Source organism: Drosophila grimshawi, unplaced genomic scaffold, assembly GCF_018153295.1.
Source record: "Drosophila grimshawi isolate 15287-2541.00 unplaced genomic scaffold, ASM1815329v1 contig_1377, whole genome shotgun sequence".
Classification (NCBI taxonomy): Eukaryota; Metazoa; Arthropoda; class Insecta; order Diptera; family Drosophilidae; genus Drosophila; species Drosophila grimshawi.
This window is the reverse complement of record NW_025062900.1, coordinates 19,960,170-19,985,496: the sequence shown is the minus strand read 5'-3', so window position 1 is coordinate 19,985,496 and position 25,327 is coordinate 19,960,170. Positions and strand designations below refer to the sequence as shown.

Genomic DNA, 25,327 nt, shown 5'->3' with positions numbered 1-25,327 from the left:
GATATTGCGCCTGTGATATTGCTGTCAGTGTTGTTAAATTCCACAAATACTTTCTACTCTTTTGTTGTGCTTAGCTCAAACATCTATTGCGTTTTGCGCTAGCATTCTCAACAATAGGCTTGACTCGAAAACAAACGAAAAAAAATAGATATATATACAAATTTAGTTTTATTTTTAGCTGTTGCTTTGATTCAAGTATTGTTCTCTTTTGTATTTGGCAATAATTTGCATTATTTCTAGCTTGGCATCAATTTTAAAGTCCTCATCCAGTTGATCCAGATCCTGGGCAACCGTCATGCCATAATGATAGAAATTTGTTCGATGGGCAATCCTTGTAGTTCGCAGCTCCATGCCTTTGGATTCCTTACTACGTTTTCTTACTGGTGGCAAGGATTCATCTTCAATTTCATTCGATGTTGGCGAATCCTCTACCGAAGGCTCTTCGGTTTTTATGCCCATATTGGCTGGCTGGATGCAATCTTGGGTAGCCAGTGGATCATCCTCGGACAGACAATCAAAACTGCTTTCACTTGCATTTGGTCGACTTGATGCCGGTGCATCCAGCGTTGTGCTTAAAAAGGCCAATGTTGATCGAAATCTCCAAGTTGTGCTGAAATTATCCGCATCGGCACCGATTCTTCGCGATTTGCTCTCCTCGAACAAATAGTATGTCTTCATATTTGTCCATTTCTTTTGCAGCGCCTCTAAAATCACAACATCATCAGTACTTTAATATGTTAGTTTATTTACTTTTATTATATTTCTAATTGAATATTTTTGTTCAATTTACCCTTTGTAATTGGTGTGGTTGAGAAGAAGCCACCGTGTGCATTTACCTTCTCTGCAAGCAGCGACCAGAATTTCGCCTTTTTCGCCTTATACGCATACTTGGGATGGGTGTTGTCCCAAACAAATGGCGCATGTTTTACATGTTTGATTATAAAAAATAAAATCTCATCGGTCCAATCAACTTTGTTAGTTTTGTTCATATTGTTTTTGCTATTCGTTCGCTGAATAAATCGATGAGCTACCCTTTCGATAGTTAATATTCATTATCGATAGTTGCATTTAAAAATGGTATGCAGCTCGCAAATCTCTGCTGTGAAATCTTGCCAACAGCCATAAATTGTTGATAATAGAGAAAAATTGATAAGTAAACATAAACAAATAAGTACCTATTTGATTAAGCACATGCATTTCTAACATTTCTTACATGAATGCATAGACAAGAAACTACATTTCAGTTGAACAAACCAACCGCCCATCAACAAAACAACTGCGCATTTATGTTGCTTACATTGCGGATGATAAATAATAAAAGCATCTTCGAATGATGAGAACATTTAATACACTGGGTACATAGTTTATTTATAAGAAAAACAAACTTGATTCTTAACCTTAAGCCTTACTCCTCTATTTTCGTCCACTTGCTTCGCATGAAATCCGTGTATCGCTTGGCGCCCACATTATTAAATTCCTCAAAGTATGGCAATTGACCGAGACGAGCCAGCCAAGCAGTGATCTTTGGATATCGATCTGCATTAAGGTCAACTGCCACTGCCACAGCTGATACGGTCGGGGCACAGCAGAGATCGGCAATGGTCAAAGTATCTCCAGCAATGTAGGATTTCTCCAGCAGAAGTTCGGTTTGCCTGAGAGCATCGTGAATATTGTCGACCTTTTCCTTTTCAACGACGGTGTGGCCACTGCGCCAGAAACCGATGGCAACATTCCACACAGACCTATAAATGACACTGGCATCGAAGAACAAGCGTTGATTGACTCCGGCCCGCTTCACCAGATCCTTGGGATAGAGTGCATCCGTCTTGGCATACTTGTCGCATAAATAACTGCATATGGCATGTGAATCATATATAACAGTGCCTTTGTCATCGAGCACTGGAACCGTGCCCAGTGGATTCAATTTCAAGTATTCCGGCGAACGATTCTCGCCTCCGGCGAGATCTACCACTTTATACTCGAAGGGCAGCTCAAGTGCTTTGAGTGTGAGTAAACAAGCACGAACTGGTGGGCTCTCATCGACTCCATAAACCACAATTTTCGACATCTTGCTGCGAGTAGTGCGCGGATCGAAGCAATAATTTAAACTGATGCCATCATTGCTTGCGCTAAGTGCTTGTGGAACGTAATATTTGAAATGAACTTAGTTGAGCTTTCAATTAAGCATAAGTTCGCGTAACGATGATAAAGCACTTTTATGTTTGTTTTGCAGGGGGTATAACAGACAAGTTGGTCTGTCATCGTGATGTGCTTGCTGCAGGCGTCGATTTGAAGCGTGTATGTACAAATTGAAATTACCTCTCAATGCTTACGCTCAATTTTGTTAGGATGTAAAAAGAATTTCGTTTGAAAGTGCAAGATCATCTCATTTTATCGCAGGCGAGAGCCTGGCCTGGGTATGCAACTTGATAGATTGAATGAAGTAGGTAGGACGAAGGATTTAGAATCACTTCTTGACCATAAATTAAAATTTAATAATGGTATCAAATTCACTATCAACAAAGCCTTTGAAGTTATTGATTTTCATAATTGATCTGATTCGGGTTTTCCTGGGTTTTCCTCAATCCATGCAACAAATGTTGAACCATTCTGCTTTTAAATACCCCAGAATACTTATAAATATTTCATATTTTTGTATATTAAATTTCATTTTAAATGAATTTTATTTAATTTGATTACTTTAATCAATTTTTTTACATTTTGTATTTATTTTTAAGTCGACTTACTTTAGATGACAAGATGAAGTACATAAATAAATAAAACTAAATCAATAAATTAATCATTAGTCAAAGGAATTTTATGAGCCTTAAAGACACACTTCTCTTCTCTTCAAATATGGATCTTGTGTGTGGTCTCCTGAAATATCTGATTCACCAAAGCAGATTGGAATCAGTGCAAAAGAATTGCCTACTTTTTGATCCGTGTCGCTATGAGTGATATGTATATATTACTTTTATACATCGATATTCTCCTCCCTTTTAACCTTTTCTTCCCTAACTAATGGTCGTGTTATGCTCGGTGTTATGTTTGTCGTTAAATTACTAAATGTTGAATTCGACTTAGCTGCTCAGATGAGTTAAATTAATTGTTCTGTTTTCTCGAGATCGTCTCGTTACTTGTTCCTTCCCACTTTCTCTTAATCGCAGTACTACTGACTATTTTGTAATGATTTCAATAAACTTTATTTGTAATAAATTCAATTCTATATCTCTATTATAACATTTTCCCCGCGTTTGTGGTTGGGCTTAGCTAATTCATACAAACTATTTTTTTTTGTTTGACTGATTTGGTTTACTGGGGTTTCCCCAATGTTGGACCATTTCGTATTTAAATACCTCCAGAAATCTTGTAAGTCGTATAAATATTTCTGATTTTAATTAATTAATTTAATTTCATCTATTTTTTATTTTTTCTTTGGTCATCTGACAAAAATAATAATAAATAAATTAAGATATTTGCAAGAGTCTTGCAACTTATTTTATTCACTATATTTTTATCTTATCTCTAGAAAAAATCGATGTACAAAAGTAAGAAAATACTCAGTAAATGAGTGGTTTAGATTATTAACTTATATGATTGGTATCGCGTATAATAATCTAAACTTATTTGACATTTCTGGTTACTGCCTGACATCATTCAAATTATCCAATATAATAATCTTAACAAGATGCGGCGTATAACTAACATTGAGTTAAACGCTCCGATAATTAAATTGAACTAAGCTTAAAATAACTCAAGAATTAAGAAAACAATATCTATATGGGGCACTGTCTAACCTGGGACAAATGCCCATCTTCGATGGATCCACAGAGAATCTTACAATCTTTATTAAAAGAGTGGAAAAGAAATACCTGTTGGATTAGAGTACCAGTAAGTTCTGCAAATATTGTAAACCAACAACTGGCAGGAGCTAAGAACCACACTTATCGAAGAACTCAAGCTGGAACTTAGAACCCTTTGTATGATTAGTTTTTTTAAGCCTTCAGTATCCAAGCCTAAGAATTACCAGCTTAAATTTGAGTCTACAAAAGCCTATTAAAGGGAATTTTTCAAATAAAACTCGAAAATGCTTTTTAATCGATTTAATATATTTATTAACAACTGGTCCCAGGTCCCAGTGAAGTTCACTCGACTAGATTATTCTACTTGTTATTGTAAGCCTTGTTAATTACAGCTCCACTTTTGTCCATTTACTTCGCATAAGACCCGTGTATTGCTTGGCGCCAACATTGTTGAATTTCTCAAAGTATGGCAACTGACCGAGACGAGCCAGCCAAGCAGTGATCTTCGGATATTGCTGTGGGTCAATGTCAAATACCAGTGACATAGAAGTGACAGTCGCAGCACAGCAGAGATCGGCAATGGTCAAAGTATCTCCAGCAATGTAGGATTTCTCCAGCAGAAGTTCGGTTTGCCTGAGAGCATCGTGAATATTGTCGACCTTTTCCTTTTCAACGACGGTGTGGCCACTGCGCCAGAAACCGATGGCAACATTCCACACAGACTTATAGAGGACACTGGCATCGAAGAACAAACGTTGATTGACTCCGGCCCGCTTCACCAGATCCTTGGGATAGAGTGCATCCGTCTTGGCATACTTGTCGCATAAATAACTGCATATGGCATGTGAATCATATATAACAGTGCCTTTGTCATCGAGCACTGGAACCGTGCCCAGTGGATTCAATTTCAAGTATTCCGGCGAACGATTCTCGCCTCCGGCGAGATTTAGCACTTTATACTCGAAGGGCAGCTCAAGCGCTTTAAGTGTGAGTAAACAAGCACGGACCGGTGGACTGATATCAACTCCATACAGCGTTATTTTCGACATATTGCTTGTGAGTAGTGTGCAGATCAAAGTAATAAATTGAACTAATGCCACGAACAGCTTTTTCAGCTCTTAAATGCTTGTGGAACGCAACGAAAGCTGATAAAGCTTATCGTCAACTATTTGCTGAGCTTTCAGCTTGCCATTAAGCATCGAGTCGCTTAACGATGATAAAGCATTTTGAACGAGTTTTTTGTTGGTCTGCAATTCATTTTGTTGTAAATCATAAGTATGTATAGCAAATACCTTTTTATAAAATATATATCAGTTATATTGTTATCCTCTATTAAAAAAAATTAAATAAAATAAAAACATTAAATAAAAATAAAATGCAGGGTATCGTCCAGTCGATATATTATTATTGCCTTGTTATTTCATAATAATGATAAGAATCATCTATTTGTTTGGTTTATTTGTCTATTTATTTTTTCAAAGCTTGTGAAATATTAACATCTTGTAAAATAATGATGAGCGTGCGAATTTTGTCTCTCTTCAGGAAATTTGATATTATTTATTATGAAATTGTCTAGAAAAAATCAGAATCAGTCACCCAAAAATAAATACAATTTTTATTCTTATCCTCCTATCTTGAAATCTAAATAAAAACGAGACATCAGCACAGACACTTACATCTCATATTTAGAAGTAAAAATGTTTATTAAAATTGGTATTATTTGGAATATTAGTCAAAATAATATGTATTTAGCTAAATTTTAAGAATGGCGCCGCTGCTGAGTCAGCCACGATTTGAGTTTGGAGTACATCGAATTCTGAATCCATTTTTTAAGGCATCAATATGCCATTTCCATCAAAGTGCCTTCCGTTGTGGCTGGGGAGTATCCTGTGACTTAGATGAGTTGGAGTCGGGCCACTGTTCTGGTACAATGTCTGATGGTAAATGTCTATAGTAATATCTCTATATATATTTATAAGTATATATATAAAGCGTGAATACGCTTTGTGCTGTAGTAAAGAAGGACATCAATCAACGTATTGGCTTGGAGCCGGGCTACCATTCAATACCCAAGTGTCGGGCAAGTCTGCTCAAATATCAACCGGAACAGAATGATTTGCCCAAGCGGAGTCTAATGGACTCGTTCACTACGGCCGTATTGCCATTGACCTTGATTCCGGTGCAGGAGTCTTATGTCAATCATTTGGGACAAGTGCGTATGGGTCGCCTGATGGAGGACCTGGACTTGTTTGCCGTGTGGATCTGTCATCGTCACGTGAATTTGCCAAAATTGCCCAAGGGCATCCCACTGCCTTATGTCTTTGTTACGCTCCTGGTGGACAGCGTGGACTTTGAAAATGAAAGAGGACTCACCGCCCATGAGGATATGGATTTTTGTGGTCATGTCTCCTGGACCGGTAGAAGTTCCATGGAGATAACCATGTATATTCGACAACAATCGATCATCTTTGCCAAGGCCATATTTATGATGGTGGCACGCAATGCAACCAACACGGGACCAGCACCAGTCAACGCCCTCCAGCCGGCCAACGAGAAGGAGCAACGCTGCTACGAGAATTCCATCGAAAGGCACAAGCGACGCATGGCAAAACAATCGAAATCTGTGCTGAATGTGAGACCAACCAAAGACGACGAGAAGCTCATGTATGAGATCTTCAAACGGACAAAGGGCACTGACATCAGCATCAGGGATGCCAGCGAGTTGCCGCCACCCAATTGTCGATGGATGAGCGACTCCTTTCAGACGACCATACTGCACGCATTCCCGGACAATCGCAACTCGCATAATCATATTTTCGGTGGATTCGTCATGCGTCAGGCTGTGGAAATTAGTTTCATCGCTGCCTGTATTTATGCTGGCGGTCGTCCATTATTGACTGGCATAATGGACGTGGCATTCTATGGCCCGTTGAAGGTGAACTCGTTCCTAAAACTAACGGCCTATATCGTATATACACATAAAGAGTATATTCAATTGTTGACAATTGTCCAAGGCTTTGATGGGACCAACATGGAAAAGACGACAACAAACATGCTGCATATGACCTACAAGGCGAAGGTGCCCGTTAAGGAGGTGCTGCCCGCCACCTATCAGGAGACCCTGTGGCACATCAATGGACGCAACAAATTTCGGGCCATTCAGTTATTGAAAATCAAACGAAGAAAGATCAACAATAATAACTTAAGCAAGCAAAAATAATTTGAAAATTTTTACCTGGACTTGCCTTGGATAAGTTTGTTTATAATTTGTGACTGTTAGCTATTTACAGATTAGAACGGTTGCGACTTGGGAATTATAATATTTCTATCAAAATTACCCATATATATTAATACACATTTAAATCCCTTTCGGTTTTTAATAAATACGCAACCAGAAAACAGATCCCAGTATGGATATTAATAATTGAACTATATTTGATTCATTCAGCGAGATATTTTGTGTGCAGAATTTGCAGTTTATAATAAATGTAAAATAAAATGGATATTTAAAGTAATAAATACGCATTGTTTGAATAAAATACGTCGCAAATTGCGCGCGCTACAAATGTCCTAAAGTATACCAAAAAATTACAAATACCGAAACAAATACCACAAGAATTAGATGTAAATTACAATGTAAAAGCAAATTAAAATGAAGAAAACTTAATAAATATTTTCCCCTGTTTTGATAGCCTTTCAACAAATAATTAGAAAACTAAAAATGTACCCAAGCAAAACAGACCAGCAATAACAAATATATTCTTTTGGCATCAACAGAATATTTAATTTATTAATTAAGTATTATGATATACGAAAATGCATAAAACGCACATTAATATATATATATATATATGTTAAGGGCACCAAGTTATTGAGTTCGATACGAGGAAAACCTTATTGCTATTTTGAATCTAGCTTACAAATTCCATAGTTCTATATATTGCATATAATAATAGTGCAACAATTTTAAAATCAGTCCAATACAGATCTCTATGTACTAGATAACAAAGAATGCTATAATTGCATTAATCTGAGTTCGAATTCTCGAATTCAGTTTTAAACACCGTAGATATCTCATTAACCATATCACTGGCAACCAAACTACGTCCCAGCTTTTGAAAGGCTGCATAATTCAATTTTTTCACAAAATAACTTGAGGCACATGCAGCTAAATAGGCCGGATTCGATTGATTGGACTGCAGGGCCCAATAAAAGAACGTTGCCAGAGAACCGCTCAACAAATCCCCTTGACCACCACAGCGACGACCCGATCCACCGATTGGCATTGCATACACTTCGTTGGTGTGTGGTATATGAATCTTGTCGTTTGCTCCCTTTTCGAGGACCACAACCCCATCGCCGAGAAGCAACATCTTTTCGCTCGCAGCGGCTGGATCCTTGCCAAATAATCTCTCGAATTCGACAGCATTCGGTGTCAAAATGACATCACGTTGTCCGCACACCAGATCGATATTATTGTTTAAAATAAACAGCCCATCGGCGTCTATCACAATCGGCTTGCCAATCCCCAGGCAAAACTTAATAATATCTGTGGCAGTTTTCAGAATACGCTCATCTCGCCCCAAGCCGGGTCCAATCACCTGAAAGCCATACAAATGCATTCTAAATATGGAAAACAATTGCGATTAGATTTTGCACATACGAGAACATGTAATCGATCGATCCATGGCTTAATCTCCTCCACTGCATCCTCACGGTTTAGGACGGGATGTACAATCAAGTCGGGACTGTAGGATTTAATAACTGTCGCCGCATCGGCATGACAGAAGATGTGCGAAAGATCTGCGCCGACTTTCATAGCAGTTATTGCTGCAAAATACGGTGCTCCAGTATATTCCAAGGAGCCTCCAATGACGCCGATACGGCCATATTGACCCTTGTATTTTCCATTTGTTAGCTTGGGTATTATAGTCCTGAATATAGTCAGCAGCTTTTGTACGTGCACAGGTATTTCTATTATTTTCGACATTGTTGCTATTACTTTTACTTTGTAGCTTTTTTGCTGCAAGATGGCTTCATCAATTATGGTCGATTTTTTGTGCACATTTCCCGTTTTTATTATGGGTATGCTCGATTTCCAATTTGATGATGATGAGACAGTAGACAATATATCGATGATGATGAGACAATAGACAATATATCGATATTGTTGAATGTCACTGTGCGAAAATTAAATGTGAATTTCAGTGTGAATATACAAATGAATATATACAGTGTGGATATTCACTATGCTTTTTTAAATTAAATTTAATTTTAATGTATTATTATTATTAATTTTGTATACTCATTACCACAATTAATTTTTTTTATTATTAAAATGTAGCGTTTGATAATAGATTGGAGCATCGCTAATGGTTCTGCCTGATCTGGTAGCTCCATGCCATCTGATCGATGTGATAATACATATGTTCATATATACATATGTATATGTTTTCATCGGTACATGCGGACACACATACGCATCGTACACACGTATTTTGTTGCGCAATAGTGAAAATAGCGTTTATTTATTTTTATTCATATCCTTTCCCTAAACTAAATTAAAATTAAATCATGAAAATATCGTCTCTTGGCCGCGGATTGTTCAATGCAATCAAATTTAATGGCGGATCTTTGACTAGATCGCATTTCACGTATTACCCGACAAAATTCGCGGAGGGCAGCAAAGATGTGCAAAAAATGAATATGTTTCAGGCGATAAATAATGCAATGGACTTGGCCTTAGAACAAGACAAGTCAGCATTATTATTCGGCGAAGACGTTGGCTTTGGTGGAGTTTTTCGGTAATTTCAATTATATTTCGAAATTGTTTTGTCATATTTATTTTAAATTTTTGTTTTCATAATAGTTGCTCGGTTAATCTGCGGGATAAGTATGGAAAGGACCGCGTTTTTAATACACCTTTGTGTGAGCAGGGAATTGCAGGGTATGTTTGATCCTTATACTCAGTTAAATAATATAATAGAATATTTTTGATTGATATATTATCGTTATAGTTTTGCCATTGGCGTTGCCAACATGGGTGCTACGGCCATAGCAGAAATTCAGTTTGCTGACTATATATTTCCCAGTTTCGATCAAATCGTAAATGAGGCTGCGAAATACCGTTATCGAAGTGGCGGTCTATTTGACTGCGGCTCCCTGACGTTCCGAGTTCCTTCTGGCGCTGTCGGCCATGGTGCCTTATATCATTCTCAGAGTCCCGAAGCGTACTTTGCTCACACCTCCGGTCTGCGTGTTGTGGTATGTGTTCATTTGTACTTATTAGATTTATATTTATTTTAAATGAAAACAAATTTCAGATTCCCCGTGGTCCAATAAAGGCAAAGGGTCTTCTATTGGCCTGTATTCGCGATGCAAATCCTTGCATTGTGTTCGAACCAAAAACATTGTATCGCGCTGCAGTTGAAGAAGTGCCCACCGAATCCTACGTGGATGAATTGGGCAAAGCGGATATTTTGCGTGAGGGTAAAGATATCACGCTTATCGGCTGGGGAACACAAGTGCATGTTCTATTAGAGGTAAGATTAAATGGAACGAAGTAAATATTATACATTAAATCGATTTTATTTACATATCACAGGTAGCAGAACTGGCAAAGAAAGAAATGGACATTGAATGTGAAGTTATCGACTTGGTATCAATTTTACCATGGGATACCCAAACCATTTGCAATGTAAGACACTGCACATCTTATTTTAAACTTTTATTTAAAATTGTTCGCCTTATTTCAGTCGGTTAATAAGACCGGTCGGGTCTTAATAGCCCACGAAGCTCCATATACCCAAGGTTTTGGTTCGGAGATCGCAGCTTATATACAAGAGAAATGCTTCTTGCGCCTAGAAGCGCCCGTAAAACGAGTTACTGGCTGGGATACTCCATTCCCCCATGTATTCGAACCGTTTTATTTGCCCGACAAGCATCGCTGCCTTGCGGCTCTCAAGGACACCGTTAACTATTGATCCAAGATCACGAATTAATCTAACCGAAACGGATGCATTTATTTACAAGCACAGCTTAATTAATTAATAAGTATTTTTTAATTAAACTAATTTGTTATTATGTGTATGGTCCAAACGCAATGAAGATGTGCATAAGAAGCCATTTTCACTATTTTTTTGTTTACTACATAAAAAAATGGGAAGAAATTGATTATTTTAGCATTTAATTTTAAATAAATAAAATTACACCTGAAATTTTCTATGTAAATAATGAGATTTGTAATTTTATATATATGTAAAGACTCGTGCATTTGAAATCAAAATACCAATGTGATGAGTAATGCAATTTAAAACAAGAACATTTTACTTTCTAGCCATTGCGATTCCAAGTCCTATGATGCTACCAAGCACCAGAGCAGCTCCTCCAGCCACAGCCATACCCTTGGCAACCTCTTTGTCACTCTGTTTCTTGATGTGCTCCTGGAGACAGCAAAATTTGCAAATGTTCAGGGAATTAGTATAATAAAAAAGACATCGAACTTACCTCCAAAGCGCGAACTTGATCATTCGACTCAATATCGAGAAATGCTCTGCAATATTTCAAGCCCTCGGTATAGTTTTTAATCCGTGCATTGCCAAATGCAAGATAATAGATATAATCACGTTTTCCTTCCGGATGCACATGAGCCAGATCCTCCAATATCATAATGCCCTAAAAGACAAAGAAATATATACGCAGTAGTTAGTAAGTACACGTACTGCGTACATAAGTATTTACATTCACTGACTCACCTTTCTAATGTCATTGGTGTAGCGACTTCGCACCAAACAGCAAGCATATCTACCAAATTGAAAAATATGAGACAATGTTTTCCCATATCTAAGTAGAATTCATAAAAACATTAAATTAAAATTACGTACTCAAATTTGGTTTCAATTGAGACTTCGCCATTAACTTTATTTTCTTGTTGATATTTCCTTTCGAATCGCTGCAACGAGACCTATTTAGATATATATGCTCAAGTCATGTCTACATTGATACACCACCTCTAGATCTTCTTGGGGCACCACATCGTTTAACAGTTCCTCCATTGTTTGTTGTTCACGAGCTGCAAAAGTCCAAGTACTTTGTATACGTGCGCATATATATATATGTATTTATATGTATATGTGCGAAATTTTCCCAGCGTTATGTGGTGTAATGAGAAAATAATCAACGATGTGCGATATGCGTGCTTTTGTAACTGTTACCAGTATCGTAATCATAGTTAATGAACCAGTATAAACTCACAAGTGTTTAATTTGACTAAAATGACAGTCTGGTTCTATGTAGTCACTTAGATTTGATTACAGTTTTAACACAAGAGAGAAACTTACATTATCCCAAATTTAATTTTGTTATTAAAAATCTAAAATGAATTTTTATTCATAGTTTTTCTTGTAGTTAAATATATTACAATTAATTATACAACATTATCACTTCAATTTAGATATGGAGCATATTCAACAAGTTAATAAGTGTAACATATTAAATTAAATTAAAAAAAATAACTTAGCAAATATGATCACTAGTTCATTTAACATTTGCAAAGTATGGCAGCATTTTGTCTGCAAACATCTGGCAATATCAATTGCTGGCAGCCCTGTTTTAGGCAACCATATTTTTTCTGTCTACAAACCAAAACAGAAATTGCTATATAGTTATGGTTTATTAAATGCTATTGTACAAATCAAGCTTTCTAATATTTCAGTTAATGTTTCTACATAATTATGAAACTAATTAGGAACTGAAAAGCAGCAGATATATATATATATATAGGAGCAATACTCAAACAAAGTATCCACACCACACGCAAATGGAGCAACAACAACAACAGCAGCAACAACAAAAAAGCGTAGCTCACATCTCTAAATTGTTTGTCTGCACGGCTGTTGACTGTAAAGATGAGATCGAGGAGGTAAATTCACACAATCGCTTCCAATAATTGACATACTAAACTAACATATTTGTTTTGCTTGCGCCAAATGTAGAAATTCGAGCGATCCTATGTTAGTCTGCAGCAACAAATTGCTGGACTCAGTGATAAGGAGATGCATGATATTCTCACCCAGTTCGTTTGCAAGGAGAAACAGCATGAGGAGATATCCATTGGCTTCCTCTACATAATACTAACCGATCCGGCAATGGCACCCAAAACATATCGCGACATAACACTCGTGTCCCGGGACGGCATGAATGTCATTGTTGCCAATCTTACACTTTTAGTTGCCGAAAAGTACGCAAAACTGACGGAGACGGCGCGGAGACAACTGATTTGGGTGCTGCGTGAATTTGTGAAACATCAGGTTCTTAGCGTTGAGAATGTGATTTGGAACTGTTTGCGTCAGGCGGGCGGTGGAGATGTATCGCATAAGAATCTATATCTGGTTGAGAGTCTTTTGGACATTTTCATTGAGTATCGGGCGTGGCTTGAGACGAATCCCTTCCTTGTCCAGTCTTCCGTTTATAGTTTTGTTCGCCTTATCGAGGACCATGCGAATCCCGCCCTAATATCATTACGCCAAAAGGAAGTTAAGTTTACAATCTCATTGATACGCGATCGGTTTCATGACATTATACCTTTGGGCAGAGATTTTGTACGGTGAGTGGAGCTCGACAAATTTTATTTATATTTATTGTAATCACTATTTTTTAATTCCATTTTATTATTATTATTTTCGTTTAGGCTTCTGCAAAATGTTGCACGCATTCCGGAATTTGAACTATTGTGGCGGGACATCTTATACAATCCGAAGAGTTTACACCCAACATTTAATGGGATTTGGCATTTACTACAAATACGCACAAGTCGACGATTTTTACAGTGTCGATTACTTCCAGAGATGGAGCGCAAATTGCACTTTTTGGCATCGTCTGTTAAATTTGGCAATCAGAAGCGCTACCAGGATTGGTTTCAAGACAAATATTTTGCTACGCCCGAGTCGCACAGTTTGCGATCAGACCTGATTCGATTCATTATCAACGTAATTCATCCCACAAATGATATGCTATGCTCGGACATTATACCACGATGGGCAATCATTGGCTGGCTAATCTCATCATGCACGAACCCGATTGCTTCCGCCAATGCGAAATTATCACTGTTCTACGATTGGCTCTTCTTCGATCCGGCCAAGGATAACATTATGAATATCGAACCGGGTATTCTAGTGATGTATCACTCGATCCGAAATCATCCGTTTGTGAGCAGCACACTGTTGGATTTCTTGTGCCGCATCACAAAGAACTTTTATGTGAAGAACGAGGATAGAATCAGATTGGGTGTATATAATTCATTAAAATTGATACTTGATAAACAGGTAAGATAAGATTGGACCACTACTATAACGAATTATTGCTTAACTCTTACAAAAATTCCATTCATTTAATAGGTCATTCCAAACTTACATCCACTATTTGAGTCACCAAAACTGGACAGAGAATTGCGTAACTTAATACGTGAAAATTTCCGAGAATTTGTGACGCCCGTAGCAAATATGCCACAATCGATGTATCCAGCAACGCATACAATTCAAGCGCCCATCTTTAAAAAAGAAGCCGATCAACGCCTGATGCAAGGCGGTATATATTCCTATATATATATATATTTGACAAAACATATACTTGATATATATATTCGTTTCAGCAGAGATCATGGATGCCGGTGGCGGAGGGGCTTTTGTGGCTAGCAGTGGCACTAATATGCTTGTGGACGATGACAACAAAATAGCCATTGCACCGTTAGAAAGTATGGAACGGGAAAATGAGGCAGTGTTCAGTGATGATGAAAATTTGCCCAGCACAAGCAAGAATGAGGAAAATACCGATGACGACGATGACTTGCCACTGTCGAAGGTTAGTGTAAGTAATATTAATTGATGTCATTTGTGTGGTTAGCATTAAATTGTAAAACTTGTTTTGCAGGTACGGCTCAAAGAGAAACCAGTACCCGAAAAGGTTGAGCTGCCCGACGCGATAGCCGAATCGTTTGAGATATTTGTCACGAAACGCAACTCTTTTACATGGGAGGCATTTTTGAAAGACTTTCGCACGCTACCTGCCTCCGCTTTGGACGAAACACAGCTCAACTATGTGATCTCAAATACGGTATTGATACTACGGGAAACATTGCCGCAGCAGAACGTATTCTCGGAGAGTAAAACCGAGGAAAAGTATTTGGCCAAGAGCATTAGTTATCCACTGTACGGTTTATTTCGGTTTCTATATGAGAATGAAGACAAGAGCAAAAAACCATTTCAAACCCTATTGTCTGAGATATGCGGGCGTCTAACTGAAACGGGCTATTTACTGCTCTACTTCATGAAAATTCACTGCAAATTGCAGACGCGTAAAAACGCACAGCAATCGTATCAGTTTAAGACGACAGTTTATCGACAAATATGCGAGGCAACAGATGAAAAGATTGGCGTTTGCCTCGTGCGCGATTTGGATCTGCTCGAGAAAGAGAACACAACAATATATTTGTGGCTGCTGCCAGACATCTATCGGGAGTTCAAAACGATAGCCATCAATAACACGGAACTGTTGCGTATCACTCTCCGTTGCATCGATGCGAAAAACGTGCGCGACATTATGTATTCGATTGCCCAGGGTAAACTTACCATATTCAAGCAGGACGGCCTGCTCGACTGCATTCGGGACAGCCTGGAATATGAGACATATGAACAGTTTTGCCTATGGCAGCTCATCCAGGCACACGATGTACCCCTAAAATGTATACAAGTAAGTCATCATTGTTTTCTATTTTGCCACAAAATTAACTAATTATATTTATATATTTTATTTTACAGGATTTACTTCCAGAACTAGAAGCTGCCAATCATCCTGAAGCGCTCAGCCATTTGCTGTTGCTATTGAAAAATGAGGAGCCAACAAATGAAATAATCAGACTTTTGCTCAGTAGGGAAGCTAAATCCAGAGGAGATCCATTTGTCACATCTGCTCTCAGGTGCGGGCGATAAATTAAACGCTATTTCAATTTAAATGCTATTAAATAATTTATGAATAGGTTTTGGTGTCAGCGATGTGAAGAGAAGCTTTCGGAAATTATAGCATCACTTCTTACATCCAAATACCCGAGCTCATCGCCCAACAAACGAAAACGTCCCTCTAAAGGTAGTTCCGCTGCGAGCAGTACACCATCGGCTGATCATGTGAGTGCTTATCTTCTATTATCAAGCGAAAATTATTCAAATTAACCTTTGTATTAAAGGTGTTGAATCATCTGGAGCATTATAGAAGAAGCTGTAGGCATGGAACTGGGACAGGACTTTATGTTCATGATATGATGCAGCGAGCACTGCAATCGGCGTACTCACATAGCAATGAAAGTACAAAGGTAAAATCCATATATATGCCTTCATCTAAAATATTACTTTAAATTGTATATTTTGTAATCTCTGTTTGAGCAGAAACAGTTCAGCGATCTATTCGCATTGGCAGCGGAAGATGAGACGACGGCCGTTGGTCGTCGTGGTGGCAGCGGACGTGGACGTAAGCAGCCCGTTGGTAAAAAGGACTCAAGTAATCATAGTGCAAGCAGTAAAAAGAATTCAGATGTTGTCAAAACTATATACTCGTCTGATGAGAACTCAAGTGAAGTAAGTGTAATCAAAAGGTCATTATATATATACATTTTTTAAAATGAAATTCCATTCATATTGCAGGAGGATTGGTCAAAGCATAAAGTTACGCAGCCGGCAAAAAAGAGAAAAAAAGCAATCAATGATTCTGACTGACAGTGTCAACGTCAATTGATGTCTTCAGTTCCGATCGGTTCCTTGGATGATGGAAATTATACAAAACATGAATATGCGTTTTGGAACGAAATTATTTAAGTTTAAAATGGTTTACGATTTTATCAATTTATAATTAGTAAAATCAATTGTAGAATTTTTTGAATGTTGAAATTGTAACGTTATATTTTTTTATTTTTAATAAAAATAAAAGATGCTTATTCAACAAATATACATACACATACACATACCGAATTTTATATGTATTGTATGTGTGTATTTTATGTTATATATATATATGTATAATATATATCATTACAGTAATTTTTTTGTGGAACGAGAATAAAGTAATTACAAAAATTGAACTTTTGTGTTATTAATTTATTACAAAAGGGGGAATAATTTATTTTTTCTTACAGGGTATCTATTAGTCGAGAAATTTTTCATATTTCTGTACCATTGCCAAACATACTAAATACATGTTAATTTTCGCTTGTGTTAAAGAAACTTGAGTAGAAAAACTAGTTTTTGTATAAATTGATTTTATAATTTGATTTTTGATTACATCAATTAAGATTCAAAATTATTTGATATGCAAAGGCAAGGCACGCTACATATAAAATATTAAAATGCGTATGTTACAATTTGCATAAATAATTCATTTAAATTAACACATTTGAGATACACACGTGTATCTGGACCAACAATTTGTTTTGTATCTGTACGTGCTAAATTACTTAAATATACAAACACACACACACATACACATCAAAGATTGGCTTAAGCCCGCTCTATCATGAATGAAAAAGAACTGGTAAAATTCTCACAGATACACGCACACACACACTGACACGCACACACACAATAAATATTCGAGCTGGGTTATTTGTCTGTAGGTAACAAAGAGAGAGAGAGTGACAGAGAGAGAGAGAAGCTTTTGCCTCCCTACTCTCACTGACAGTGGAAACAACGCAAGTTTCCAACTGCTGAGATCAATGTTGTGAAAGCGTTTGCGCGCATTGCGGTTTTTGGTGTCTACGTAGTCTACTAAAATCAAAGCAAACGGAAAGACACCTTTATTTTTGTAGACAAAATAATAAATATTAAATTACAAGCATACGTTTACTATACAAAAAATATTTTAACTAACTACCAAAATGTGTATCACCAGTTCTCACAACAGTTACTAAAAACAAATAGGTTTGTTTTCTATCCATATGTGCAGCATATGTGTGTGTGCCTGTGTGTGTGTGTGCGAAACAAACCGAAAAAACCCTCTCGAATCAATGTAAATTTTTGCGAAAAGAAAGTAAGATATCTCCGACTTTAGACAATTTATTTCACTCTCAGCGAATAAATTTGTGTGATTTTTAAGGTTTTGTTTGTGTGTGTGTGTAGAAGAAACTCTGCAAAAGTTGAACATTTGTGTACAATTTAGAGCAATGTTTTGCTGTTGGCCATGGGCTTAAGTCTCTTTCTTATAATTCCCTCAGTTTGTTTTTATTACGTACTTATGCTTTAACGTGTCAACAAGTTAATGTTCGCATGTAGATTTGTATGTCAACAAAAGTAAATAAATAAATGTATCTAGTATGTATCTCGTATCTGTGTTTATCATTTAAAGATTAGTGTCCCAAAATATGCGTGCGCATTTGTACCTAACAGGTACTCTAATAGGCGATAGGTACAAACTCTATTATATGCACTTATGAATTTGCATTATTTTCGATAGCTTCTTCACTAATCGATAAATGATAATTAGATTGAGAACTACAATTTGAAATGCACGCACTTTTCACTTACACCCAGAAGAAACCAGGGAATCAGGGACAATTTTTTTTTTACAGTTGAATGAATGCTGATGCAGCTAGTCTTTAGTAAATAAAAAAATATCCCATATGTTCAACTGTGTGAAGTGTCCAGCAATGGGATTAAAGCTTAGTGCTCTAAAATACGATTGTACATTTGTACCTAATAGGTACTCTAATAGACCGATAGGTACCTCTATGCTTACGAACTTGCATTATTTTGTATTTCGATAGCTTCTTCACTATTTAATAAATGATAATTGAGAAGTAAAGTTTAAAACGTACGAACTTTTTCAGCTTCACCTTTCACCAAGGATAACTATTCATATATATTTTTTTATTTTTTTTAGAGATCTCTAGTCTATATCAAGCATATATTTTTTTTGACTTTTTTAGAGTTGAATGAACGCTGATGCAACTAGTCTTTAGCAAATAACAAGGAAATCACATACGTTCCGCTTTGTGAAGTGCCCAACAATGGGAAACTCGGGCAGTGCTAATAATATACATCGTGAGCGATCGAGTATTGATCGAAACTCCCATTTTCAAACACGTTTTCAACACCTGAACCAGAACTCGCATCGTCAGCTGCAATGGGGTAGATCTGGCCTAAGAACCAGCAGCCCAATCAATGCTCAGCGCAGCTTGACCACAGAATGGAGAAGATCATATCCATCAACTGCCATCAATAAGGAGCCCAATGCTCAATCGGAAACTGTCTTTAAAGTCTTGCCCGAAGTGGACAAACGGTTGCATCTGCGGGCTACTACAAATGGTGCAATCTTAAATTCTGGGGGCACGATCAGTGGACGAAAACCTAGTGAAATTCCATCGAAAAGCTTATCAAATGCACTCAGCAAAAGATCGAAGACATTCATAATTGAAACCGGGCAAGATAGAAGCTCGGCTCTGAATGATAAATGTGATTCAAGGCCCGAATTCACGAGATCCCAAACGCTACTCTACGTTAAAGCTAAGAACAAAGATGCTGACATTAATATGAATGAGACGAATCTATCTCGAATGCAGCGGCACACATATTCAGAGCCGGAGCTCATCAATAAGCTAAATCAGCAACGTACATCAATGAAAAATATGGCAGACCCACCATTTAAGCCAACCAATCGAAATAAGTATTCCAAAAAGCGAAGAGCTCCGGAAGCACCTCAAATAGTCCCTGTACCGAGTGCACCACTAACAAAGCAGACCATTGAGATTCCTCGTAATACTCAAAATTTAACGGATAACATAAAGCCCACACATTTTGCCAAAAATTCAGATCGATTGAGTAAGTACAGCAAACAAACATCGAGGCCAGTGCAGAGCCAAAATGATGTATTCAAAAGGGGTACTGAGATACGTAAATCTGTAAATGGAAACTTACATTTACAAAACAAGTCAACGGAATCCCCCAAAATCGTTTATCGGCGTGAGAAAAGTTCCGATGCTATTCTGCTGAAAAGTCGAAAATCTGAACAACCAGCAGAGCGTAGAGAAACTACCCTCGACGTAGTTCCAAAGCATCATAGCAACCACACATCCATTCAAAAGCCCGCAGTCAAGTCTCTAAATCCAAAAGATAAATTCGATAATGTAGCAATAGTTGCGGTTCAGGAGAATAAAACACAGCGTACTTTTTATTTTGGTATGGAAAGAGATGCAGCTAAAGATATTAATAAGCCGACTGAAATTGGTAAGTGATGAAAATCTTAAATGTTTTGTCTTTATAGCATATTTTGAATTATTTATTTTAGCCGAGGAAAAGAGCGCTCCAATTGAGACAACTCCATTGCCAATGATACCCAATTATGACATTGAATATAAGGAATCGAATCAAGTGGAAGAAAGTTTAGATGACAATGGATTACTTGTGCACATTCGGCCAACGCTGCCCCGTCGACAAGTGGAGACACCATCGTTTAGTCCAACATTGGCCTGGCGTTCCCTAATCGAGGAACAAGAACGCATCGATAAATCAAATATAATTCAAATTCGAAATAGTACCTTAAATGCAGCGAGTGAAATGCCCATACAACCCAATCGAGTTACACAAATTAAACAGCTTGCGAAGCCAACCCATTTGCTAACAACTTGGACACCCGAACAAGATCTTGAGGATGACCATGATGACAGAGTCAAGGGTCTGGGTGCCGAGGACGATTCCAGCTCGGACGAATACCGTTCGAAATGTGAGGAAGATGGCTTTCTATTTTATGGCAGCAAGACCAAAAATTATACAGGAACGCCAATCCACACATTCAGTTTGTCCCTGCCCAGGGATAGTCATATACACAATGCTCGGGGTATTGGTATTTTAAACTCAAGCGAAGTACGTATAATATTTATAATATATATAATATATATTTTTTTTTTACTATAACAAATATTTTCGCAACTCGTAGATCTGCAATTATAAAAGCCTGCAGAAATCGAAGCCGGAAAACTATTTCCATAGCAATATGAATCCGTCATCTAGCCAAAGAAATTTAACATCGCATGCTCAACTCGATAATGGTTGTGTTACCAATTTTGAAAGCTCCAACAATTGGATGCTTCATAAGAACGTCAGCAGTACGGATCTGCATACGAAAAGTCTAGAGCATGGTAGCAAAAGGCAGAGACTGGTTTCCGTAGAGCCACAATCGATCAAGTTTCTAACTGGCGGAAAACACGTCATGTATTTGCCGGGCAGCAATGATCAATCTAATCCATTGAAAGTTGCCCCAACAAATGAATCACAAGAAAATACACAACAGGTCAGAACAAATCGCAATTTTAAAAGCCGGCAACGACATATGCCACAAAGCCTACAAGATAAGACGCCAATTTTTCCAATAACGGTACAGTTAAAAAAAATATATTTAAAACATTAAACCCATTTTTAATTATAAATTTAAATACAATTCCAGTCTAAGAATGATGAGGGTCTGAAATTGGACGATGATAAACCATTTCATCAGCGTTTTTTATTCAATAATCAAATGCGATTATTGGAAAAAAAGTTACATCCAGAGAAATCCACAAAAGCCGCCAAACTTAAAATGTCTGTGGAAGAAGAACTGGAAGCATTAAAAAAGTACATACAAAATACATTGTATATAAATATATATTTTTTTTGGTTAACTCATTTATATTTTAGGGTAGAGGAAGACTTTCAACGAAATCGTGCGAATGAAAAAGAAAATGTTCAGCATCAATTGCGGCTTTATTTTGGAAATGATGATGAACGTAAAGATAACTTTCACAGTCTGCCGATATCGCCCGTCCTTGATCGATTCGCAGCTATTAATCTCAATGAGACGAATACTAAATTATTTTGGCGTGATGATCCTGAGGGGTGTGTTTCGAATGCACCTTATGTCTCCCACGAAAGTGAGGGTCACAAAATAACCATTACTTCAAATAATATGTAGCGTAAGAATTGTAAAAATATGTATACATATTTTTAGATAAGAACTGTTAATAAAAAGGAATGGACTTAATTTTTTTTTTAATTTTTGCAATTAAACGGTCATCAATAGTTTATCGAAATTATCCATACAGCAATGTTCCGGGACCAGTTCCGCATCAAAATGCTGATATTCAACATATCGATATAGTGCTCTTCCCATATCGGTATCGGTATTTTAGTTGTGTTCAACAATCGATATTAAAGTTAAATAAATAAAGTTGGGAAATAAATAAATTGTTGACATTTATTTAGAATGGAGTTATTAAAGAGTATAAATAATAAAGAAATACTTATGGAGGTACTGAGGCATTCAATTTATGCCAACAAGAGAAAGCTAAATTTATTATTTTATTTTATATTCTGCTAGGTACTGCATTTATCCATTGAATTCCTAATTGGAAGCATTAATGAACAACAGGCTCTGCGCTTATCACACAAATATGGCTTTCAAAATCCAGATGATTTTCTACTTGCTACGCGTACAATATCCAAATACTATAAGCAATGTTGTTCAGATGGTGCCGAAGTGGATATTGCTGAAAAATTCCCCTCGTTGAGTCCCGAATTGCGACCGCTTGTGCCGCTGGTGCTCGCAGCACGACTGGATGCAGTCGAATATGCCCTTGGAAGATGGGAGTATTTAAAGAACGATGTCCAATGTGTGGTATCATTTTCCTGGGACACACGTCTGATATTGGGCGACAGTAGTTTTCGGAGTAATATTCGACAAGTGGCTACAATCAATTTACATTGTCAATCAAATGCCAAACGTGAAGTTATCTGTTTCGAACTGGATTTGAAGAAACTCAACGAAATGATTGAAGTATTAGAAAAATCTCTCAAAAGCGACAAAATACAAATCTAATTATACAAATACTGAAAACTGTTTAATTTCTACTACTATTGTAAATGCTCCATATTTTATCCGACATTTCATGGTTGTGCATCCAGATAATTATTAGAATATGACGTTAAATGTGCAAATTCTACCTTCGTCAAATCTTTTTTGTTAATGCCATTTTTAACACGACTTTTAGTTCAAATTGCCTACTAAAAATTCCACTTGGATACGGTTCCAACCTACCACAAGCCCAATCTGATTAAAACTCAATAAATTCCGATAATTATATAGGTTTATTTTTTACATTTCTTTATTGTTTAAACATATAAGCACATATAATTAGGTAAACAAAGTTATGTATATATTGAATTTGCCTATTTATATAATTCAAGTTTAAAATACGCTGAATATATATACAATAAATGAAAACATAAACATATAATTATTTACCATTTCAAACCACTTACTTTATTTTCTTTTCTTTCTTTTTTTTTTATTATTTTATACAAAGTTTTCTTTTTCATGTAAGTTCGCTTTTGGTTTCCACACTGTTCTCTTAATTTGGGTATGTTGATTTGGACATGTATTTTAGCTTAGCTAATTAATAAAGGCAAACTGCAAACATACAGCCGCACTTATGCAGATACATTGGTGTCGAGCGGAGAACAAAATAGATGGTTGGATGAAAATGCTCACACACTCAGCTAATGCCGGCGGATAAATACTGATTCTTGTAGTAATACGCACAGATGCCAACCACAAGCGAAACAGCTGTCGTCATAATAACCGATCTTGGTGTTATAACATTTGAGAACCATCGGCTGACGCTATTATTATTGTTGTGAGATTTGGCAGATGTTGAACGGGCAAGTTGGCGACGTCGTTCCTCCAATATACGTTGCTCTTTCCTATACATATGAAAATAATTTAAAAACAAATTATAGTTGTTAGGTTTGCAATCTAGCCCAGATAACACTTACTCTAATTTGATAAGTTCCTCAACTTTCTTTTCGATTACGGTCAGACTATATTTGTCATATAATTTTCTGGATGTTATCAATAAATCCTCAAATGGCAAATCATCGGGTAACTGAAATGAGGGAATTAGTTAGGTAATGTTCGATTATAATTGAATTTGATCGAAATACCTCTGATAGTAGGCAATGCATTGATGCCATATCACAGTCCTCCTGCAGTATTGTTTTCGCTCTATACAAAATGATGGCCGCCGTAACAAAAACTGGCGTATATATTGGCGAGGCCAGAAAATAATCGTATAATCGCACGACGGATTTGTAGGAATTCAAACTGTGCCCGAACCAGGTCAAATACCAGGGCAATGCAAAAAGTGTGCCAACCGATGAACTTTGCAGGAACTGAAACAATTCTGAATGCTCAAAGTGGACAATCGGCCAAATGAACATAAGTCGTCGCTGGGTCGCCTCCATTGTTTCTTGCATACACTCGGAGAAATGTGTGGTCGACAATTCCTCCATGATGGCAAAGGCAACTTCTTCGCCAGCGACCAATAGAAATGTAACAGCAACATCATGATATCCCTGATAATAGCGTAAATTTGGATATTTCTTAATCACACGCAATATCAAAACTGTCAGTTGATCCTGCAACGCGATACGTTGTTCGTAGGGAATGCCTGGTGGGAAGCGTTTCAGCGAGCGATTCACATCGAGTACAACCTGATTATATTCCGGATGACTCTGCAGTTCATCGAGTGTTGGCACACGATCCAAATTCCTCACATCCACACCGGCCAACTGGGGCCACAGTATCCGTCGCAGGTCATCGTTCACTAGGCCGTAATTACTCAGCGCTAATTCACGCAACGCTGGCAGCGGTATGCAATTGTCATCGCTCTGAGAAATCAATTCCTCTATCAGCAAACGTTTGGTGCGTTCCTCATCGTTTTCTGGACCTGCGAATGTGAATATGTATATTGGTCTATATATATGCGAATCAATGGAGTTGCTTCACTTTATGACATACATTTTTCGAAATTTAGGGGGGGCTGATCGATTTTAATCTCGTCAGCATTGCTCATCGTTGACAAAGTTTTGTGCGATTTTTGTCGATGTCTCCTCGGACTCAAGTGGTTGTTTGTAATTGGCGTAGGGGCAATGTCCACAGCTGATAACTTTATACTTTATGTTTATTAATAATTATTTAAATTGTTCTATTGTTCAATTATTGTTAATCTTGCACAAAATAGCCAGAATACTGTCATCGAATAATAAATACCGATATTCGATTACAGTGTTTTCAACTGCGTTGCATTAACATAAAAAAATACCAAAAATTGTTTATATTTATAAAACGCGGAAGCTTAAATTTTTATACATAAAAATATATAGTCGATAGTAATTTATTTTAATTTTCATAATATAATCATTTTTTCATAAGTATCTGCCGCTGATTTAAATGTAAAAACATTCAGCGTAACGTGATTTCACTTGCAAATCAAACATTAAAAACTTCCTTTTGTATTGATATGCTTGGACTTCTTAATATTGTATTACACTGTGCGAAATATGCATATCCCACAGCCTTGTTAGATGTTACCATTTCATACTCATTCACTCGATACTTTGCCGATAGTTTTGTGTGCAATAATCGAAATTGGTATCATCATTTATTTCACAGTGGAAACT

The 25,327-nt window shown here is 37.0% G+C and overlaps 11 protein-coding genes across 16 annotated transcripts; 5 read left to right on the top strand and 6 right to left on the bottom strand.

The window, feature by feature from the left end:
* Positions 1 to 145: 145 nt before the first annotated feature.
* Positions 146 to 951, bottom strand: LOC6566433. The gene is made up of 2 exons (XM_001992938.2): positions 791 to 951; positions 146 to 704 (listed from the first exon to the last, which is right to left on the bottom strand). The coding sequence occupies exon 2, from the start codon at positions 676 to 678 to the stop codon at positions 175 to 177; it is 504 nt and encodes a 167-aa protein (XP_001992974.1). The 5' UTR covers positions 679 to 704; positions 791 to 951; the 3' UTR covers positions 146 to 174.
* A 374-nt stretch (positions 952 to 1,325) lies between these two features.
* LOC6566432 (glutathione S-transferase 1) lies at positions 1,326 to 2,105 on the bottom strand. The gene has a single exon (XM_001992937.2). It carries the CDS (start codon positions 2,066 to 2,068, stop codon positions 1,406 to 1,408), a length of 663 nt encoding a protein of 220 aa, XP_001992973.1. The 5' UTR covers positions 2,069 to 2,105; the 3' UTR covers positions 1,326 to 1,405.
* Positions 2,106 to 4,091: 1,986 nt separating this feature from the next.
* Positions 4,092 to 4,889, bottom strand: LOC6566431 (glutathione S-transferase 1). Its single transcript, XM_001992936.3, has one exon. It carries the CDS (start codon positions 4,850 to 4,852, stop codon positions 4,190 to 4,192), a length of 663 nt encoding a protein of 220 aa, XP_001992972.1. The 5' UTR covers positions 4,853 to 4,889; the 3' UTR covers positions 4,092 to 4,189.
* A 645-nt stretch (positions 4,890 to 5,534) lies between these two features.
* On the top strand, positions 5,535 to 7,279 carry LOC6566430 (acyl-coenzyme A thioesterase 9, mitochondrial). 3 transcript variants are annotated; one of them, XM_001992935.2, is made up of 2 exons: positions 5,535 to 5,743; positions 5,819 to 7,279. In XM_001992935.2, exons 1-2 carry the CDS (start codon positions 5,569 to 5,571, stop codon positions 7,021 to 7,023), a joined length of 1,380 nt encoding a protein of 459 aa, XP_001992971.1. In that variant the 5' UTR covers positions 5,535 to 5,568; the 3' UTR covers positions 7,024 to 7,279. The 3 variants fall into 3 exon arrangements, 2 of the variants coding, with proteins under 2 accessions (XP_001992971.1, XP_032595440.1); XM_032739549.1 differs by having other exon boundaries at positions 5,634 to 5,743; positions 5,824 to 7,278; XR_006246611.1 differs by having other exon boundaries at positions 5,687 to 5,743; positions 5,796 to 5,887.
* Positions 7,280 to 7,565: 286 nt separating this feature from the next.
* LOC6566429 (ATP-dependent (S)-NAD(P)H-hydrate dehydratase) lies at positions 7,566 to 8,908 on the bottom strand. The gene is made up of 2 exons (XM_001992934.2): positions 8,467 to 8,908; positions 7,566 to 8,404 (listed from the first exon to the last, which is right to left on the bottom strand). The coding sequence occupies exons 1-2, from the start codon at positions 8,791 to 8,793 to the stop codon at positions 7,829 to 7,831; spliced, it is 903 nt and encodes a 300-aa protein (XP_001992970.1). The 5' UTR covers positions 8,794 to 8,908; the 3' UTR covers positions 7,566 to 7,828.
* Positions 8,909 to 9,235: 327 nt separating this feature from the next.
* LOC6566428 (2-oxoisovalerate dehydrogenase subunit beta, mitochondrial) lies at positions 9,236 to 11,023 on the top strand. The gene is made up of 6 exons (XM_001992933.3): positions 9,236 to 9,607; positions 9,673 to 9,750; positions 9,821 to 10,067; positions 10,127 to 10,345; positions 10,408 to 10,500; positions 10,559 to 11,023. Exons 1-6 carry the CDS (start codon positions 9,378 to 9,380, stop codon positions 10,784 to 10,786), a joined length of 1,095 nt encoding a protein of 364 aa, XP_001992969.2. The 5' UTR covers positions 9,236 to 9,377; the 3' UTR covers positions 10,787 to 11,023.
* Positions 11,024 to 11,127: 104 nt separating this feature from the next.
* LOC6566427 (mitochondrial fission 1 protein) lies at positions 11,128 to 11,998 on the bottom strand. Its single transcript, XM_001992932.2, has 5 exons — positions 11,813 to 11,998; positions 11,687 to 11,754; positions 11,558 to 11,606; positions 11,310 to 11,477; positions 11,128 to 11,245 (listed from the first exon to the last, which is right to left on the bottom strand). The coding sequence occupies exons 1-5, from the start codon at positions 11,855 to 11,857 to the stop codon at positions 11,129 to 11,131; spliced, it is 447 nt and encodes a 148-aa protein (XP_001992968.1). The 5' UTR covers positions 11,858 to 11,998; the 3' UTR covers position 11,128.
* Positions 11,999 to 12,521: 523 nt separating this feature from the next.
* LOC6566426 (integrator complex subunit 3 homolog) lies at positions 12,522 to 16,760 on the top strand. Of its 4 annotated transcripts, none has more exons than XM_032739346.2 (11): positions 12,522 to 12,723; positions 12,797 to 13,407; positions 13,492 to 14,125; positions 14,198 to 14,387; positions 14,452 to 14,660; positions 14,730 to 15,548; positions 15,617 to 15,774; positions 15,835 to 15,979; positions 16,039 to 16,164; positions 16,238 to 16,426; positions 16,493 to 16,760. In XM_032739346.2, the coding sequence occupies exons 1-11, from the start codon at positions 12,622 to 12,624 to the stop codon at positions 16,562 to 16,564; spliced, it is 3,255 nt and encodes a 1,084-aa protein (XP_032595237.1). In that variant the 5' UTR covers positions 12,522 to 12,621; the 3' UTR covers positions 16,565 to 16,760. The 4 variants fall into 4 exon arrangements, with proteins under 4 accessions (XP_032595237.1, XP_032595235.1, XP_001992967.1 ...); XM_032739344.1 differs by having other exon boundaries at positions 14,452 to 14,666; XM_001992931.3 differs by having other exon boundaries at positions 12,523 to 12,723; positions 14,455 to 14,660.
* An 842-nt stretch (positions 16,761 to 17,602) lies between these two features.
* Positions 17,603 to 21,851, top strand: LOC6567182. The gene is made up of 6 exons (XM_032739297.1): positions 17,603 to 17,761; positions 18,766 to 20,062; positions 20,124 to 20,698; positions 20,772 to 21,209; positions 21,279 to 21,445; positions 21,509 to 21,851. Exons 2-6 carry the CDS (start codon positions 18,847 to 18,849, stop codon positions 21,780 to 21,782), a joined length of 2,670 nt encoding a protein of 889 aa, XP_032595188.1. The 5' UTR covers positions 17,603 to 17,761; positions 18,766 to 18,846; the 3' UTR covers positions 21,783 to 21,851.
* A 162-nt stretch (positions 21,852 to 22,013) lies between these two features.
* LOC116805713 lies at positions 22,014 to 22,942 on the top strand. Its single transcript, XM_032739472.1, has 2 exons — positions 22,014 to 22,118; positions 22,188 to 22,942. The coding sequence occupies exons 1-2, from the start codon at positions 22,074 to 22,076 to the stop codon at positions 22,683 to 22,685; spliced, it is 543 nt and encodes a 180-aa protein (XP_032595363.1). The 5' UTR covers positions 22,014 to 22,073; the 3' UTR covers positions 22,686 to 22,942.
* A 7-nt stretch (positions 22,943 to 22,949) lies between these two features.
* Positions 22,950 to 24,924, bottom strand: LOC6567181 (TBC1 domain family member 20). Its single transcript, XM_001992929.2, has 4 exons — positions 24,666 to 24,924; positions 23,810 to 24,594; positions 23,642 to 23,751; positions 22,950 to 23,569 (listed from the first exon to the last, which is right to left on the bottom strand). The coding sequence occupies exons 1-4, from the start codon at positions 24,718 to 24,720 to the stop codon at positions 23,362 to 23,364; spliced, it is 1,158 nt and encodes a 385-aa protein (XP_001992965.1). The 5' UTR covers positions 24,721 to 24,924; the 3' UTR covers positions 22,950 to 23,361.
* Between the last annotated feature and the right edge of the window lie 403 nt (positions 24,925 to 25,327).